The 18,278-nt window shown below is 44.4% G+C and overlaps 1 protein-coding gene across 1 annotated transcript; it reads left to right on the forward strand.

Annotated features, from left to right (window-relative positions):
* Nucleotides 1–3,034: 3,034 nt before the first annotated feature.
* onecut3a (one cut homeobox 3a) lies at nucleotides 3,035–17,809 on the forward strand. Its single transcript, XM_031726733.1, has 2 exons — nucleotides 3,035–4,073; nucleotides 17,517–17,809. Exons 1-2 carry the CDS (start codon nucleotides 3,035–3,037, stop codon nucleotides 17,807–17,809), a joined length of 1,332 nt encoding a protein of 443 aa, XP_031582593.1.
* The last annotated feature ends 469 nt before the right edge of the window (nucleotides 17,810–18,278 follow it).

Consider the following 18,278-nt stretch of genomic DNA (forward strand, 5'->3'; position numbering starts at 1 on the left):
ACTTTTTAAAAATATGATTTGATGTTAATAACAAGGAAATCAAAACACCCAAACATTGCTGCACAATCGTTGCAGTGTGTGTGTGTGTGTGTGTGTGTGTGTGTGTAAAGTCGATGCCAACGTGGTGCTGAGGCCACCGCCTCGCCCGCTATTATTAATATGAAATAAATCACCGGGTCTGCGCAGCATCGCCCCAGTCACACCGCAGGTATTGACACAGTTAATATTTCATATTGTATTTGCCATAGGATATGCTTATTTAGGTATTCGAAAAGAGTACATTAAAATACAAATTAAAACTAAGCTCTAGGCGGATGCATGGATTTTTGAGGGGGGGTCGGAGGAGTGGCTGTTTTTTGAATTCAAATTTTATTTTGGCTTTCTGTGAACGAGGTTTGATGAAGTCGCTCAAGACTAAAGAAATCAACGCTGTCTGGAATATGCAACGTGTCCTGATCACTTCACTTCCCCACGCCCTGCTGGCCCTGCAGTCGTAGGCCTCACCTGAGTAAAGGTGACCCGCACATGTGGCCTAATAACAGACTCAGATTTGAAAGAAGACTGACAGACGAAGGGGGAGCTTTTGCTATTGAGTTTACAAGTTCTTGGTGAAAGCATAAAACTTTTCAGCGCGTTGTTTTGGGTTGTAAACCCTGGTGAATTAGGAGCAGGGAGCCAGCAATGAAAGTTAACATCCATCACCACCGCGACCAATAAGCTGCTCTGGCCGGCTGGCTGAGCACAGATGACGGATTCGCTGCTGTGCGGGCTTCGGTAATTCATTTTCGATAGCAGTGGTTGCTGGGATCAATACAGGGACATTAACCCAAGCGGACACTGCTGTTCTCCTGATGGCACAAGCCAAAAGCCACCATCCCCCGTTGGCAATCAGCAAAGACACAGTTTTTAGGGTCATCCTTTGCAGGAGAGGAGCTGTGTGCCAAGGCCACGGTGATATCACAATTCATCAGCGAAGTTATGGATGGCCGTGACCTAACAGTTGGTAAACACTGCTCAGGGAAATTATTTTATGCAATTTGCAAATGATTAGTGATGCCACTTTCTGGAGTGTTAGACTATTTTTTCCCCAGCTTCGGGTCGAAATCCTAATGGGCTCATTTTACATAACATCGGTGTAAATGCCAGGGCTCCTCACTTGGTAACTGTGTTCACAGAGTGCAGCAACTAACGACTTACACAGGACTGCTGGTTACTGTCACACACACACACACACACACACACACACACACACACACACACACACACACACACACACACACACACACACACACACAGTTTATAGATTTCACAGAGGTGTTTATGTTGTGATTTTAGGAGATTAATGAGCAAATTTCATTCTACGTAGGCTCACACAACTGCATATATAGACTGCACACGGCAGTTTATTATATGCACCTATTTATCTATGTATTTATATAAAATAAATAAATAAATATAATGTATTTATTTATTTTACTGAACTTCACGTTGCCACAGACTCATTCGGTAAATTTGGGGCATTTAGTGACGTAACGGAAAATCACCACTGTAACAGGTCATTAAGTCAAAAACGGTGTGCGTGCTTTAACTAACTGATTATCGAACTATTAGTTATGTATGCGACAGATTTTACCCAGTGACAAGCAGCAGTATACAACGTAATAAATGTACTCGGTGCTTATAGTAGCTGAAAAAGTATTTAACGACCTCAGTGAAGTTTTATGCTCTCCACGACCTATTCTTTCGCCCATTTCACACAATCCAATCACTCGATCTCAACAAGCCGCTATATGGTATCCATACTGCGGGCCTCTGCAATAGGCACCAACCTATCGATGGATCCCCTGATCCATACATACGCTGATATTGATAGATTGCTGAACTGGATTGACACCAGCGAGCAGCAAGCAAGTTTTACGCAGAAGTTTTGAAGGCAAGGGATATCATGTCGGAATTTGTGTGAGAAAGTTTGATTTTCGTGGCCTGAATTCGAGGAGCAAAGAAGCGAAAGGGGTCAAAGCCTGGAGGCAATGATGAAATAAAGCTCGACAGATTTATTCAGAAACATTTGCTGGAGGAAAAAACCCCCCAAAACTTTTCTTAAAAAAAGTTATGAGTATAAGCAAAAATTTGAGAAACATTTAATGGTTTACATTTCTGATTTCAGAAGATGTGTGCTTTAGGAAAGTGGCTGTAAAGTACGTGTCAAAGGTCAGACACGGGTCTTAAGGCTGTAATTCACACGTTTTATTACACTGTTAAATATTTTATTGTCTATATAAACGCAATCCTTTGAATATGTAGCAAAAAATATTCCATGCTTAATTTACAGTTGGAAAAACCAAGACTGTTAGGCATGACTTGCACTTCGAGATGTGCTTTTTTACCTGCCCTCGTGATCTGTTGTGACACGCGTCATGTTTAACCTCCAACACAGCTATCACATGTGCTGCTGGCGCCTGTCAAACACTTTTATCAGACAAAACAAGGAGCGAGTCCTTCTTATCCATCTGAGTGTAAATGTTGCGCATTTACACTCAGTCTTTTATCTAACGCCTCTAACGCAATCTTTTCGAGGATTTGAGGGTCCACGCTTCACAACGCGAGCGAGCCCTGACACGGGGGCCAGTGACGTCAGATTGGCCCCAGACAGGGTTCGCGAGTGCGAGGATAGGCCACGGGGGCGCGCACTTGCGCACAGGCTCGGTCTCATTTTAACAGGAGCGCGGGCACGTCAATATACACACAGCGAGCAGAGCAGCGCTTTGGGTATAGTAGAAGGTGCTCAGCGGAGAGAAACCAGGCAGGCGCAGACACCTTCACGCACCGAGCAGCGGTTTGTTTGGCGGCCGGGACCCGATCCTTTAAAACCATGCTGGATTGACTGCGGAGAGGCAACTCCAATCAATGGCTTGGCTTTGAAATCGTTTCAAATTTATTGGAAAGGAGCGCGAGATAGAGCGACAGAGGGAGAGGGAGAGAGAGGGAGAGCGAGAGAGTGGCGCGAGGGGTGGAAATAAAGATCCTTTCAACGATGGAGCTGACAATGGAAAACATCGGAAATCTGCACGGTGTATCTCACTCCCATCAAACCAGCGACTTAATGAACTCCCCGCACGCGCGCCAGTCGTCGGCGTCGCATCGGAACTTGGTGTCGCACGGGCGGTCAGCCATGGTGTCCAGCATGGCCTCTATACTGGAGGGAGCGGGGGACTATCGCCCAGACCACGCTTTGTCTGGCCCCCTGCATCCGGCTATGACCATGTCGTGCGACTCCGGGATGAGCCTGAGCAGCACCTACACCACGCTGACGCCGCTACAGCACCTGCCCCCCATATCCACGGTCTCGGAGAAATTTCACCATCCACACCCGCATGCTCACCACCATCCAGCACACCAGAGACTTGCAGCTGGGAATGTCAGCGGCAGCTTCACCCTGATGAGAGACGACCGAAGCCTCGCCTCTATGAGTAACCTCTATGGCCACTACCCCAAAGACATGTCCGGGATGGGGCAGCCCTTGTCGCCCCTGTCCAACGGGCTCGGGTCTTTGCACAGCTCCCAGCAGACTCTCAGCGCCTACGGTCCCGGAGCTCACCTCTCCAACGACAAGATGCTCTCCTCGGGGGGTTTCGAGTCTCACGCAGCCATGCTGTCCAGGGGTGAAGAGCACTTGGCCCGCGGTCTCGGGGGTCACGGGGGCGGGCTAATGACCTCCTTGAACGGTATACATCATCACAGCCATCCGCACTCTCAGGCAAACGGATCCATGCTCTCAGACCGAGACAGGCAGACGGTGGTGGGAGGCGGGCAAGGTGCTGGGTCAGGGCAGGTGGAAGAGATAAACACCAAGGAGGTGGCACAGCGAATAACAGCAGAGCTCAAGCGCTACAGCATCCCCCAGGCCATCTTTGCTCAGAGGATCTTGTGTCGGTCCCAGGGAACTCTGTCTGACCTGCTGCGGAATCCTAAACCTTGGAGTAAACTCAAGTCGGGCCGAGAGACGTTCAGGAGGATGTGGAAGTGGCTCCAGGAGCCCGAGTTCCAGCGGATGTCAGCGCTGCGGCTTGCAGGTGAGTGAGGAGACAGCCTGAGTGATGTGGAGGGATCAATTAGAAGTCAATGTGGCGAGACTGTCAATAGCAGCTCAAATAGACATTAGTAGAAGTTATTAGTCGATTGTATCGAGTAAAAGTTCATCATGACAGTTGGGGTGTTAAATGTTGAGGGAGATCTATATTTTGATTGATGCTACAATGCGCAGTAGTATAAACAGACATTGTGTGATAAACAAAAGAGAAGCGCTGTCTGTCAAAAACAGACAGACTCCAAAGCAAACCGAGTCTGCTCAGACACTTTTGGCTTTACGCACGTTTACGCACGAGTACAGTATGCATGCGTGCATCCGTCTTCCTCTGTCTCACTTTTCTTCCTCTCTCCCTCTCTCTCCCTCTCTCTCTCTCTCTCTCTCACACACACACACACACACACACACACACACACACACACACACACACACACACACACACACGCACGCACGCACGCACGCACGCACGCAGAAAGAGGCTAAACAAAGGAACTCAGAGCTAGAAGTGAAATTGATTACATCTTACTTGAAAGGTAAACGCTACACTTTGATATCATTGTGCTCCGAACACCCAGTTTTATTTATTTAACAAACCTCATCTAATTCTTTGGCGCTCTCCTTGTCAAATATGCGCGTGGTCACAAACAAGGATCGTCTGAGGCCTGGCCAAAGAGTCCGGGGAGCATGACCTCCTATGGATCAATATTCCAGGTCCAGGCGTCCCCTTTCAGAGTAGCGCAGTGATAAATGATCGATCTGGATCTGTAAGACACAAACAGATGCGTCTTTCTCTGGTCTGTGTTGTCCCCTCTTCTCTCTGGGATCTCTGTCTACTAATTTGATTTAAGGCCTATTTAGTCATTGTGCTGAGAAATTGTTTATTGCGGTTTGTGAAGTTATATGAGATCTCAGCTTAACAGGACAAATACTAAATGTGGCACAAAGCCTCTCTGCCTCAGCATTTCGGTTTTCTGAATGGTTCGCCACTTTGATCCATCGTTTCGATTTTTATCGCGCAAAGATTGTCACATTAAAGGCTGTGATTTGAACCCAAATCTCTGCCCACTTTAAAGTCTTTAACACTTGCAACCTGATTAATAGGATATAAATGAAAACAAGCGCCACGGTGGAGTTAATACAAAGATGTGAGTGAAAGGTCCCCCATCATTGATGTTTCTGTAAAGGCCTTGTTTAGACGGCTGCTCTTCCAAACGTCAATCAGCGCTTCTGCGTCGTATTTCAGTGAACAGTTCAATTAAGCAGATATAGTGGCATATTTTAGTTCCAGTCAATGCCCTATTGAAAAGCACTTAATGGCATGTAAATTGTTCCTTTGCGTATTTAGTGGGGTTCTGGTAAATAAAGATTTAAACACTCCACAATTGTCTCTTTAAGTGCCACTGCTGTTAAAGCTAATTGGGCTGTGGGGTTTTATATCTTCCACACCCGGCACCAGGATAAAACCCTCAATTCAACTAGCATGCTGGAGTGGCACAGTCCTGTGCAGCACACGGCTGCCGCATATTTGAATGTGCTCAGGTCCAGGACAGACTAGAGGTGCTCAGTGGTGAACGAAAATAAGAGCTGCAGTGTTTTACCACATTTTAGTTTTCCAGAAAGTGCAAATGTTATCAACATTATATGAATAAATGAAGTTTATTCGAAATTCCCAGCACACCATTAATAAATGCTTAGCTTTCTTTTTGGAAACAGCTGATTTTTAAGCCTTCACTGTGCATCAACCTGCTGCCACAGTAGATACAAGGACACTCTAGGTGGGTTAAAATGACAAATGACTCGTATGTAAATGCAGGGAGCAACATTTTACTCATTGCATTTAAAATCACAATTATCCTCGGCTTTCATGTGGGTTGGGAGTGGGAGTTGGGGGAGGCGGGTGGGGGTTTTGATGCTGAAAGTGAGGCTGGGCCATACTCGCTCGGCCACATCAATCAATAAATTCAAATTACTATTCCAAATTCATCACAGTCACACGAATCAATGCAGCTGCCCTGCTTAGCTAATGCGAAAATACCAGTGTCCGCGCGCACACACATGACAATTCACTCCCGACAGGAAAAACAGAGCAGAGGTGGGCACGTTTGGATGGGGGATGTTTGTCCTTCACGCTTAACATCTCCTAATGCTTTCTCCACTTACTGTGTTCTTCATATGCAGACCTGTAACACACGGGCCACGTAAACAAAAGGCATTTCCACACTCTGAACATATATTATGCAGACGGCTGTTGTGTAAGCAGGCAGCTTTAAGAGAGACGCGGGCAGAGTGAGGTTTGGGGGGCATTTAAAGATCGCATTAACGATGAAAACAATTCGTCTTTGCATCTGTGTTGAATTCCACACTCCATCTCAATGTATTTGGTCGAGTCAATACAGCCCTGATCGATAAGGATAGCCAGTGCATCTATCAATTATCCCGCCTCAGCACTCTCTCCCATTGGTTTCTCCCCTGGAGCAGAAGGGAGGGGGGAAGGCAGGAGCCGGAAAAGGTTGGGAAAGGGGACAGCTGGTTTAAAAAAAAAAAAAAACACCCCTGCGCATATTTTTCTTTTCTGTTATCATGTTCCGTTTGTTTATGTGGTGTATAATCCCTCGTTTGTTCTTTGGGGGGTTCGTGCATCCGGGTAATGTTCACCTTTTTCCAACAGATGTTGGACAACACGGAAAATATCATCAGAAAAAATACATTCCAGGAATATCCGCTTCGCTTCCTTTCATTTACCAGTGATAATGTGCCATGGCATGCCAGGGTCCCCCCCTTTCTCTCTCTCTCTCAAAAAAAGAAGAAGAAAAAAAAGAAAAGCGCAGTAGGTTCATTTTCATCTGAATGGCCGGGGCACGTGCCAGGGTGTGGAGGTCAAGACCCACAGGACACAGAGGAAAAACATTGTTGAGAATGACGGTGGGAGGCCTCTATTCATGTTTCAATGGACTACACGCAGTTTACACAGGCCTAATCCTGGAGCTATACTCCAGCTCATCCACCACCATCCCCCCCATCAGCGTCACTCTGCGCCCTTTCCTCTCTGCACTAATCCATTCATTTTCCTGGGTAAATATATGTTTTTATTAAGATCCCCAGCCCACTTCCATTCCTTACAACGCACGGCCTTCATTTTGGTTAGGGGTTCATCATTTTGAGATAAACTCAGGCTTTTATACCAAACTGATGAATTCTGGGTGTTTTGTATATTTTAATTAAATTGTTGCTTTTCTTTAAATTAAATCGATGTGTGTTGGTCTGTGTGTCGCACACAGAAGGTTATAGTTGGTTAAAGCTTTCTGTTTATGTCTACAAAGCGTTTTCCTGCTGGTCAGTTTCTGGCGCTGTCCAGAGTGCTGAAATATCCACCGCAGGTTTGAGGACAGTCGAAGGTGGTGATCTGGAGTTTTCCAAATACATACTTGATACCGTTCTTGTGGCCTCTAAACACCATTATTTCATCCAACAGCTTCCACCCAACGATCAATATTACAATCCACAATCGCGTCAATCACACCACCACGCATCCTACTTTCCAGTCCAGCACGGAGCCCATCGGGGTTTCCATTTAAATCACATCTCCAGCTTCTTTTAGCAGCTGCAGATACAAAGTGGAGGTCATATTTATTTTGGGATCTTCACGGAAATATCCTGACGTAACAAAAATGCCTAAAAGGTGTGCTCTTTTTTTTATTTTTAATCCAGTATAACGGGTTTCACTGGTAGAAACATTAAGAAGTGATTGATGGGGGATAATCTCAAACAGCATTTTTTTTTACATGAAAAGATGGCTTGATGCTGGCCTGCGAAATAATCGATTGGTACGTTAATAATTGATGTATGAGGGGAAGATAGGGGAGTAAACAGTGCAGCTGTGGTTTCAGAGCTTCGTTGTTCGTTAAGCACAGCATCATGTGCTGTAAGTACTGAGACACGCGTGTACAAGCATCGCCTTTTCAATCCCCTGGTGGGAGGGCAACAGTCATTTTCTTGAGGTTATACCTCGAGGCTATTTTGTTTAAATCCCGAGTTCAGTGAAGCTCATTCCAAATGAAATGACATTATCTGTAGCCTCGTGTGGAGAGGCTGGCGGGCTGGACTCCTAAACAAACACAGAGAAATCCTAATGTTCGAGTGTGAAATAAGGACTTATAATAATGCACCGCTGGAGTCATGCTGGAACTGCGAAACAGCACAAAGTAAAACCATATACGTTCATTCCCACAGGATAGTGTTTTACCACCAGCACCGCGCAAATATCGCCTCCTCCATTTCTTCTCTCCAGTATGTGTGTGATCGGGATGCAGAGTGCGTCTGCGCCAATTGTTAAGGCCGATCTGGTGAGCCCTGAATCTGTATCGATTTCCATTCCCCGGCATCTCCTTTCCATCTCTGGAGCTGCGCCATACGGCCATGCAACCCCCTCCATCTCCGCCATACAACACCTTTCCTCCCATTAACAGCTCACCTTTCATAACACATAACAGGGCGAATCTTACGGAGCTGTCAAGTGAAAGACTGAGAGTTTGGCTTCCCTCTAAGGCTGTGCTATGGTGGGATTAGCAGCGAGAGACGACTCACAGTTCACAGTCGTTTAACCTCTTTTTGCTCATTACACATCCCACCCACACTGGCCGTCCCGCACAGCCGGCTCTGACCACGTCGACCTTTTTATTCAAAATAATGTCATTTTAATAGAAATCAGATTAGCCTGACTGAAGCGGAGCCCGCGTCGTCTCTCCCACGTCTTCATCCGTTGCTCTCACAGCGCGCGCACGTTCCAATTCACACGGGGTGCGTGGTTAGCAATTATAAATGCAGCAGCGCTCCGTACAGTCTCCAATACCGTCTCTTCTATTTTAGATGATCAATTCCTACGCTGCTCAGTCGCCCCCTCGCCAAACCGGATCGATAGGAGAGAATGACCTTTAAATCAAATTGCTGGCAGAGTCAACGGCATGCACGCGGATCGCATCAAAGGGTTAATGGCACCGCGCGCGTCCCCGTCTTTCCAAGTAAAAACACAAAAGGTCCAAAGCAAAGATAATCCTAATTTAATCTCGCTGTTCGTGCACGCGCTTTGGAGTTCAATAGGTGCACAAAAGGATTTTAAATGTGAAATGAGCTAATCGCCAGTGGAGCTGAGGCCTGAAAACGGACAATATCGCCGTTATAATGTCGTTATAACAGGTGTTATTATAACAACACCTTTTATAATGACACCGCGGGCCTTTGTCTGCAGGCTGTGGTGGTTTGCATAAGAGCATCAGTAAGTGAGGACTCCAAAGAGCAGCTGGTGAGCAATTAAAATGTTGACCGGAGTTATGTAACGCCGGGGTGCCCCCGAAAAAACACAAGCTCTGCTAGCTCCTGTGCGCGTGCACAGTGCCGACATTCCTGCCAGGCGTCTTTTCAGTCGCTCCAAACTGTTAATTTTATCGTGATCTGTGCAAGTTCGTCATCAGCCCTGATTTATTCCATGCGGTAATTGGCTGTGCTATTTTCCAAATGTCTCTGATACTTCAGGAAATAAGTAACAGATTACTTTTTTGGGTGGGGATTGGGGATTTGAGCAACCAAAACCACCGCTGGTTATAAATCAGTGTCCAGCGGCGTCGAAGCAGCAGCGATTCCGCACACTCCCCTCTTATCTGGCGCTCTGACAGGCCATCGGTTATTAAAGGCCCGATAATGGCTCGTTTAATGCGCAGGATAAGAACAGAAGGCAAGGACACTGTCCGCGCAATTAAAGACGAGAAAGGCGGATATCCATTTGATCAGTGTAAGACTTTAAATAATAATAAAATAAATTATTAATGTAGCATCGCATTAAAGGAGATCCATAAGGTAGAAAGAAAAATTATGAATTTGAGTGAAAAACTCAAATAAGAAATAATCGCAAAAATTAGTCTTTTGTAAAATTGTTTCACTCGCCAAGGGGGAAAAAATATTTCACAGACACAAAAGAAGATTAAATTATTTAACTGAAATTTAGCTCACACTGTAAAATAGTTTGTAAACAATGTTTTGGATGTAAAAATAAAAAAATAAAATAAAAATTAAAAAACAGGTAAAAATCATATCTGGGAAGAAAGAAAGAAGCCTGCAGATGGTTCGTATGTATGGAGCCTTAAGTCTTCCTGGGGTCGATCACAACCAAACCGCAACACACACACACACACACACACACACACACACACACACACACACACACACACACACACACACACACACACACACACACACACACACACACACACACACAGGAACACCGCTTATCGTACCCACAGATGCAACCCGAAACTCCGGTTGGGCAACCCCACACAGATCAACAAAGGAACAAAACGACTGTGAAATCAATTGATGAATGAATCGATGTCAGCCTTTGCAGCCTTTGTGTTACATGTTATTAAATATAACGAACTGCCTTCGGGTTTAAGCTAAAATTAATAATTTGGTTAATTTGTTGCTTTGGTGAGGGACGTGAATGCGCTGACGCTGCGTTTCTGTTCTTCGGGATTTCTGACTGTGAGGCGTGTGTGAGAGATTATTATAGAATATCCTTATGTATCAAAACAAAATTATTATTATCATCATTATTATTATTTTTTATTAATATTATTACTATAGTTTTTATTACTGCTACTGGTATTATTATTGAACGGTATCACTGCTGTTTGCTGATCAAAAACTTTGCACACAAAAATAGAAAACCAGTTAAATAAAATATATTTTATATCTTACTGTACAAAAATAAAAACCTAAATATAATTTCCACACTTTTCCACACAAAATAAAACTCAAGTGATAGATCAGTGTTAAAAGGACTACATAATATAAAATTAAACATTACATTCAAAATGTGCATGTGCATTTTGTAATAGAATAAAGACACATCGCCTTATTTTATTATATAATATATTTTCTCAATTTTAATATCCTTTGTCTTGCATTGGAGAGAATAAATCAGATAAATGCAATTACATGGGTGCAATAACGGGCTGGGAAATAAGGGCTGGAAATATTTGTGTTGACTCTCTCTTCGCATGATTGAGTGAGGACGGTATTGAACTGAATCTGGAAAATCCTGCATATTGAAAACCTGTCTGCGTCCCCGTGGAGAGTAAACAGTATCATCTGACTGCAGATCAGTGTGATGATTCTCCTGCGACAAATAAAAAATTAGCGGAGAAGTGACAGCTCGGCGGCCAGCTGACATTTGAAGATATTTTTTTTTTTGAGAAATCAAGTATATGAAACCCTCAAATGGCGCACAAATGTGCACACATCCACTCAGAAGTGCAAATATAAAAATAAAATAAAAATAAGGTAATTAAAGTCCGCAGATCCTGCTAGTCCCGCGAGATTTAAAAGTTGAAAACAATGGTGTGGGATTTGAACAGAAAACAAAGTCGGTAATTATTCTTTTATAATTTTCACCCCACATCTGATTTATACAGTAAATGATGGTGATGGATTAATATTAAACGACATGGTTATTTAATTAATTAAATGCTGTTTCGTTTTATGAGAATAATTTACTGCTGGGGTAAAATTATATAAAAAAGAAAGAAATTAAATAGTTTATCATTTCGACTATTTAACAAGATTTCACATAAATATGAAAGCTCATTTAACAGAATTCAGTAAAAGCAAAATTTAACCGAAAAACCTCCAAGAATATTAATTTTTTTTAAAAGAAAGAAAATAGACTCCCACCTGTTGTTTGTGGGAAAGCATCCGTATGGCCACCTGTCTGTACATTCACAGTAATAATAAAAAAAGAATCATGATTACAGCTATCACACATAACTCAAGCAATTATCACTGAAATCAATGATAATCACAGATAAGATTATCACTCTAACAATGGATCCACTCATAACAATAAATGGCGCGTAGAGACCAGGGCTGCTATTAAACAAAAAAAAAAAAGTAATGCGGGGTAAATTTCAGCTCCGTGCTCTCGGTCCTGCGCTTAAATGGCTGAGTGCTTTTAATTATCCAAAACCTCATAAGGAGCGTGATGATCACAGCCATCAGCCTCGGCTCATTATTGAATGTTCTTAGCGCTGCGCAGTTTCTTGGGTTCACTAATAACGAGCTGGGATGCTTTTCGAGCATCGCAGGCTGACACGGATCTTAAAAAAATGTCTTTAAAAAAAAATCTCTAATTAACATGAAAATCCAAATTCCACTGCATGCATGAGAGTGTTGTGAGAGCTAATACAGCAGCTAGCTCCAAACGTTTCAGGCAGCAGAGAGTCTCGCGGACTTGAAGGTGGGATGTGGGCGAAGGTGTAACTGAGTTCAGGTTGAGTGTTATTGAAGGGCTGGAACAGAAATGCCTCGCAGCTGAGTCGCAGGAGAAGGCAAACAAACAAATTGTGCCGCTTTATCAGTATATTAACACCAATTCTCACTCATTACATTAAGGAGTATTGAGCAGGAAGTGTTTTGGCCTGGCGAGAGAGAAAGAGAGAGAGAGAGTGAGAGCTTGGCACTTCCCTGCAACCGAATGTCACAGTCTGCAGAGAGGGCCGTGTGGATATATATGCACACTGCTATCAATCTTTAGAGCAACAGCCCATGCAAAACAGCAGAGACGTCACTTAATAAACAGGCCGAAGCTTTAACGCCAAACTGCCCAATCACGCATGTTCCATGTAAAGAAGAGGGCAGCTACAAGCAGCCTGCATAGATTATTAGTGAGGACAGCACTGCATTCCAACAATAAAGGAGAGGCACTGTGTGTGTGTGTGTGTGTGTGTGTGTGTGTACATATAAAGGCACCCAACCGTAACCCGTAAACATGGTTATTGGTAAATTAATTAAATCAGTATACGCTGTTGACCTCGTCTCCTTTCCAGGGATCACAAACAGGGCCAACCGGAGAAGTTTAGAAAACAAGCAGGACTGTTTCTTTATGCAGATGTGTAATCGTGGTTTCATACAGGCACAATATTAGGCGGTTTGACTTTCTCATTATGAGCAGGAAGGGCAGCGATGATCGATAAATGATTAATGCTCCAGATGAGCTCACATCTGCAGGGATCGAGGAGGCCTCGTGAAGACAGCTGTGAATATTCAGCCTGGCGCAGAAATCGCAGCTGAAGCGGGTGATGATAATTTACTCCTTTTCCTGCTCGGGTTTCAGCAGCACAGAAAGCTGGATCATCACTCCGCTTCCTGCCCGGTGCGCTCTCCCGTCTCCAGCCCCCTTCATGAATCTCCTCTCCAGGCCCACTCCCCCCTCCGAGGCATAATTAATTGGACGAAGTGAATTTCACACACGAATTATTCACGAATCTATCGATCGATATTGAACACCCAGGGCCTTTCTCTTAACCTCGCTTGGTTTGTCGTGAAGCAAAGAATATTAATGTCATCAGTGGAAAAGAAATGGGTCTAACTTATACCGTTTTCATCCGCGCATAAAGGCATTATTAAAGAATTCCAGATGTCTGGAGGCACGGGCCAGTCTGCGGGGACATTCGTTGACATTCATGAGGATTAACTGGACTTCCACTGCGTGTACATATTCATGGACAATGATATTACACCTGTGTAGCCTGTATATGATGTATGTGTGTAAAATAGCGGCACGCGGGACAAACGTGGCTGTGAGAATCAATCTTTCTATGTTAGCGAGGAGCTTGAGGGATTCTTCCAAAGTAGGTCAGCTCCTGCTCTCAGCTCCGAAGCGAGAAATAGAAATCTCATTTCTCTTTTTATCAGCATCACGCGCACCTCGGAAAACACCCAGCGCCAAATCAGGATTTCTGCTCCTGTCCGGCTGCTCTTTGTGCATGAGTTTATGTCCGTCTCTCTGCTCGGTGCCTACTGTAGCTCTAAAAGCTGCAATGATCGATTTTTTTTCTTTTCTACGCCGAGCTTGGTTCAGTAATCAGGGCCCCCTTCCTCACCGATCGATCGATATCGATTACTAAATCCAGCGCCTGTAGCAAAGGCAGCGCACTATGGCGCCCCGTGCAGCCGGGCCACGACGAGAGCGACACCTACCGACCGAAACGGAACAAAGCAAGCGGTCGATGAGGTGGCAGAACGTGACTATCCGGTGGAGAAGATGTGGAGAGAGGCCGGGACTGTGTCAGCTTGCTGTGGAGGCACATTAAGAGAGAAACACTCGTCCTGCTGACTCTGCATCTTCCCCACGCACAGGTGCACTCGCGGCGAAAACGTTTGGATGTGTGTTTCTTACCTTTTAGGCATTGGAGAGAACATTTAAGCATTAGGAACTCTTTGAGATATGATGCGGTTTGACTAATCGTAATACAAATAAATGGGAAAACATTTTTTAAAGCGTTTAAAACATTAAAGCTGTTGTATTTGGCTGGATGGGATTTTTACAGGGTCCTATTTTTGTGACACAGTGTGAAGTGTGGAGGCTTCGGGTGAAAATTAAAAAAAGAAAGCTACTAATAAAACTTGGTAACTGCACACAATAATTTTGCATTTAAGATATATCACGAGAGGTTGTGTGTGTTTCCGTGTTTATCCATGCATATCTGTGCATGGTAACACATCTGGACAAACCACAGAAGAATAAAGTTAGACACTAGGAGGAAGTAAAGCTGCTCAGACCAGCTGGAAGCTGCATAAGATAAATGGAGAACTGAGTGTTGTAATATATATTAAATATCATCATTATTATTATTATTATCCTAAAGACAGTAATCAATCTATATTGATAAAAATAGAAGAAGCTGTTTTAAAAGCAGCAAGATCCATAATAAAAATACTCTTGTATGAGATGCAGTGCATGCTCATGTGTAATGAGGAGCTACATTAATAAACACAGGTATCTTGGGAAGCGTATTTAAAAATGCAGCTTGAAAAAACTATTTTAAATGAAGCTGAATGTTATTTAGTATTTTTACCTTTTATAGAAAAAAAAAAGATTAACTCAGCACTCTTCACGAGCATCCCAGAGGTTCTGTGTTTCGAATAGGAGCAGACATGTCACACATGTCAGCATTGCTCTGCTGCTCCTCCTCGGACTTCAAACAAGCCTGGTGGAGCTTAGATACATGTTAGGCTCATTGTCCTGCTGGGAAACGAATCCTCTTGCACACACGTTTAATCCATACTGTCTGGCATGTCTCTGATGGGCTGTACGCTTCTCCCCGATGGCCGTGATGATCCAGTACAAGTTGTCGAGTATAGAATAAATAGAGATTTCATCACACCTGGAAATGTTTGAGCACTTAAGCTTTATCACTGGAACCTTGATGTTCAAACTCTGACGTGACTGAAAGAGTAATTCTCAGCAGAGTTTCTTTATAAAGGAAGACACAAATGATGAACTGCTCATATACATTAGAATGAAGTAAGCAGCTCCATTTATTGGGAAAAAGAAAACATCTTAAATATTAACTTTTATCGGTTTTGGAGACAAAGAAATCCGGGATATAAGCTATCCTGTCATTGTTTATCCCTGGAACTACCAGGTGGGATTTACTTTGGCATTTATAGAGTGTCTTCAAGAAAGATAAATACAATAAATACATGATGATGTAATCTTTATAAGAATATGCCTTCTTGTTGTAGTCTGATTTCTGATTCTTTAGTGTCCTACTTTTTTCTTACTGTGAATAATTTCAGACACTAAAGAAATGGCATCATCCTCCTCCCTTTTCCCACCATCATTACTACTCTTAAACCTTTAATAAATCAAAGTATTATACATGATGATACGCTCGCTGTTCGTACAAGCATGGACAAATTTGTATGTGGCATATTAGCATGTTTGTGTGATATATATAGCAGCAGTGTTGATGTGAAATATGAATATGATGGATGCGCAAGTGTGCAGGTTAGACATCTGTAGTAAACAGATTGGACTGCAATGGCTGATCAATGGGCTCTGCTCCACTGTAATTAGACACACAGCGCCACTGCTTGGCTCCAGCCACTTCAGCATAATCACAACCTCCTCTCTCACACACACACATACACACACACACACATACCCAAGGAGAATATAAAAAAAGAAATCTGTCCTTAAATGCATCAAGACACACACACACACAGCGTGAGAGTGAGACATTACTGAAGGCGAGTATGAAAGTATCAGACAATACCAGCGGCAGCAGGTGGAGACCCCATAGGGATGGCATCTTTCCCGCTCGCTTTCTCTCTCCAATTTGCTCCCGTTTTATTGAGACAGTAGGGAAGCTGAGAGGGACACACAGTACGTTCTGGCAGGATTCGATCCTCAGTCAGCAGGGGAACATGTGGCTGCAGAGGTGGTGCCTTAACCTCACACTCACACACACACATACACACACTCCTCCTACACCATCTCTGGGCGCCATTTCTCCCTTTTACCTTCCACCTGTCTGCTGCTTTCCACTCGTCTCCTACAAATACTTTGAGTTACAACACACTTACCCACATTCCATTAACTATTAATTTCTGCGTTTGCTGCACGCAACCCCATCACCCCCTCGGACACCCTCCCAAACGTAGAAGAGTACACTCAGTGTGTTTTCTTTTGAAAATTGCTCTGTGTATGGGAAGGGGCTCATAGCAGCCAGTGCAAGCACCTCTCCAGTGTTTGTGTTTGGGAGGGGTGGGGGTGTGTGTGGGGGGGTTATAAATACCCTCTCAGAGCTCAATAGAGTGGGCTCCAGTGGGCTCTGTTTGAAGTAGCAGACTGTAGACCTGCTGGGGGGGGGGATTCTGACCTCAGTCCCTACAGAGAACCCCCCAATTCCTACAGCAAAGTCGGTCAATATCTCGCTTTCTCCTTCACTCGCAGCCCCTCCCTCTTCATCTCAGCTCCTCTCTTTAGTTCTTGCACACACACACGCACACACACACACACACACACACACACACACTTTGTCTTACTCCTGCTTCTTTTCTGTTCTTCTCTCTCCAACCTATTCTTTCCCTGCATCGGCCCCTCCTCTATCTTTCATTTCCACACACGCACACTCAAACACAAAATGCTTACTTTTGTGCAACAGTCACTCAGTCCCCCATTGCGACTCAAACTGCATTAATATTGAATCAAACAGCAGTGTCTCCAGCTAGCAGGCAACAGCCAGTGCGCCCCCCACCCCCCCAATCTCTCTCTCTCTCACCGCAGGCTGGGTCCCTGTCTGCACTCTGCAGGATGGAAGGAATATTCCCACTGGGCAGGAGGCATGGATTAGCTTTAAATCAACTTTAATATGGCAATGGAGATGGAGCCATAGCATCTCCGCTGGTGTATGAACTAGTTTTATGTGTTTAAGTACTGGGTAATTATAGTTTACGCACTTTACTTCCCTCCACCTCCAACTCTCAGTTCATGAAAATGATCACTTTTGTATATTTACCTTGCGTTGTGTTTTCTTTCTCCTCTTTGCCTCCCACTCTCATTCCCATCCCTCCCACCTCTACCATCCACACCAAGCCTGCAAGCGCAAAGAACAGGAGCAACACAAGGACCGCAACACGGCGCCCAAGAAACAGCGTCTAGTCTTCACTGACCTGCAGCGCCGCACACTCATCGCCATCTTCAAGGAGAACAAGCGTCCATCCAAGGAAATGCAGATCACCATCTCCCAGCAGCTCGGCTTGGAGCTCAGCACCGTCAGCAACTTCTTCATGAATGCTCGCCGCCGCTGTGTGGACCGCTGGCACGATGACCACGGTACCAGCCCCGGGCAGCCAGGCACCTCTGCCACCACCTTCTCCAAGGCCTGAGAGAAGCAGGAGAGGGCCTTCGGCGGGCCGAGGAACCAGGCCGGAACAACAGGCGACGCTGGAAATTCCCTGCGAAGCCTGTCTGTAACAGCCCTGCCTGGCCCGGAGCGCCTGAAGGTGTCCTCTACACGATATAAAAATCCTTTGTGCCATGCAATCATCTTTTACGTCAGTTAAAATTTCAAGCTCTCACCTGAAACAAGCATAATCTAAAAAGGTGAAGTGTGAAGTCAGGTCCACTCTGCATTTCTCACACACAAGGACAATCATTGATTTTGTCTTTTTTTTTCCTTCTTTTTTGAGAGAAAATAATTTTTATGGCATCTGACAAAGCAAAGCGACACCAAAGATTTGACGTTTCTGTTGGGCGGCATCTACATGATGCCGGCCTCCTCCTTCACCACCCAAGTAGCCACTGATTCTGCTTTTTCCTCTCAACTCACCTCCTTTGTGTCTGCCTCCTCGCTGT

Source organism: Oreochromis aureus, linkage group 23, assembly GCF_013358895.1.
Source record: "Oreochromis aureus strain Israel breed Guangdong linkage group 23, ZZ_aureus, whole genome shotgun sequence".
Classification (NCBI taxonomy): Eukaryota; Metazoa; Chordata; class Actinopteri; order Cichliformes; family Cichlidae; genus Oreochromis; species Oreochromis aureus.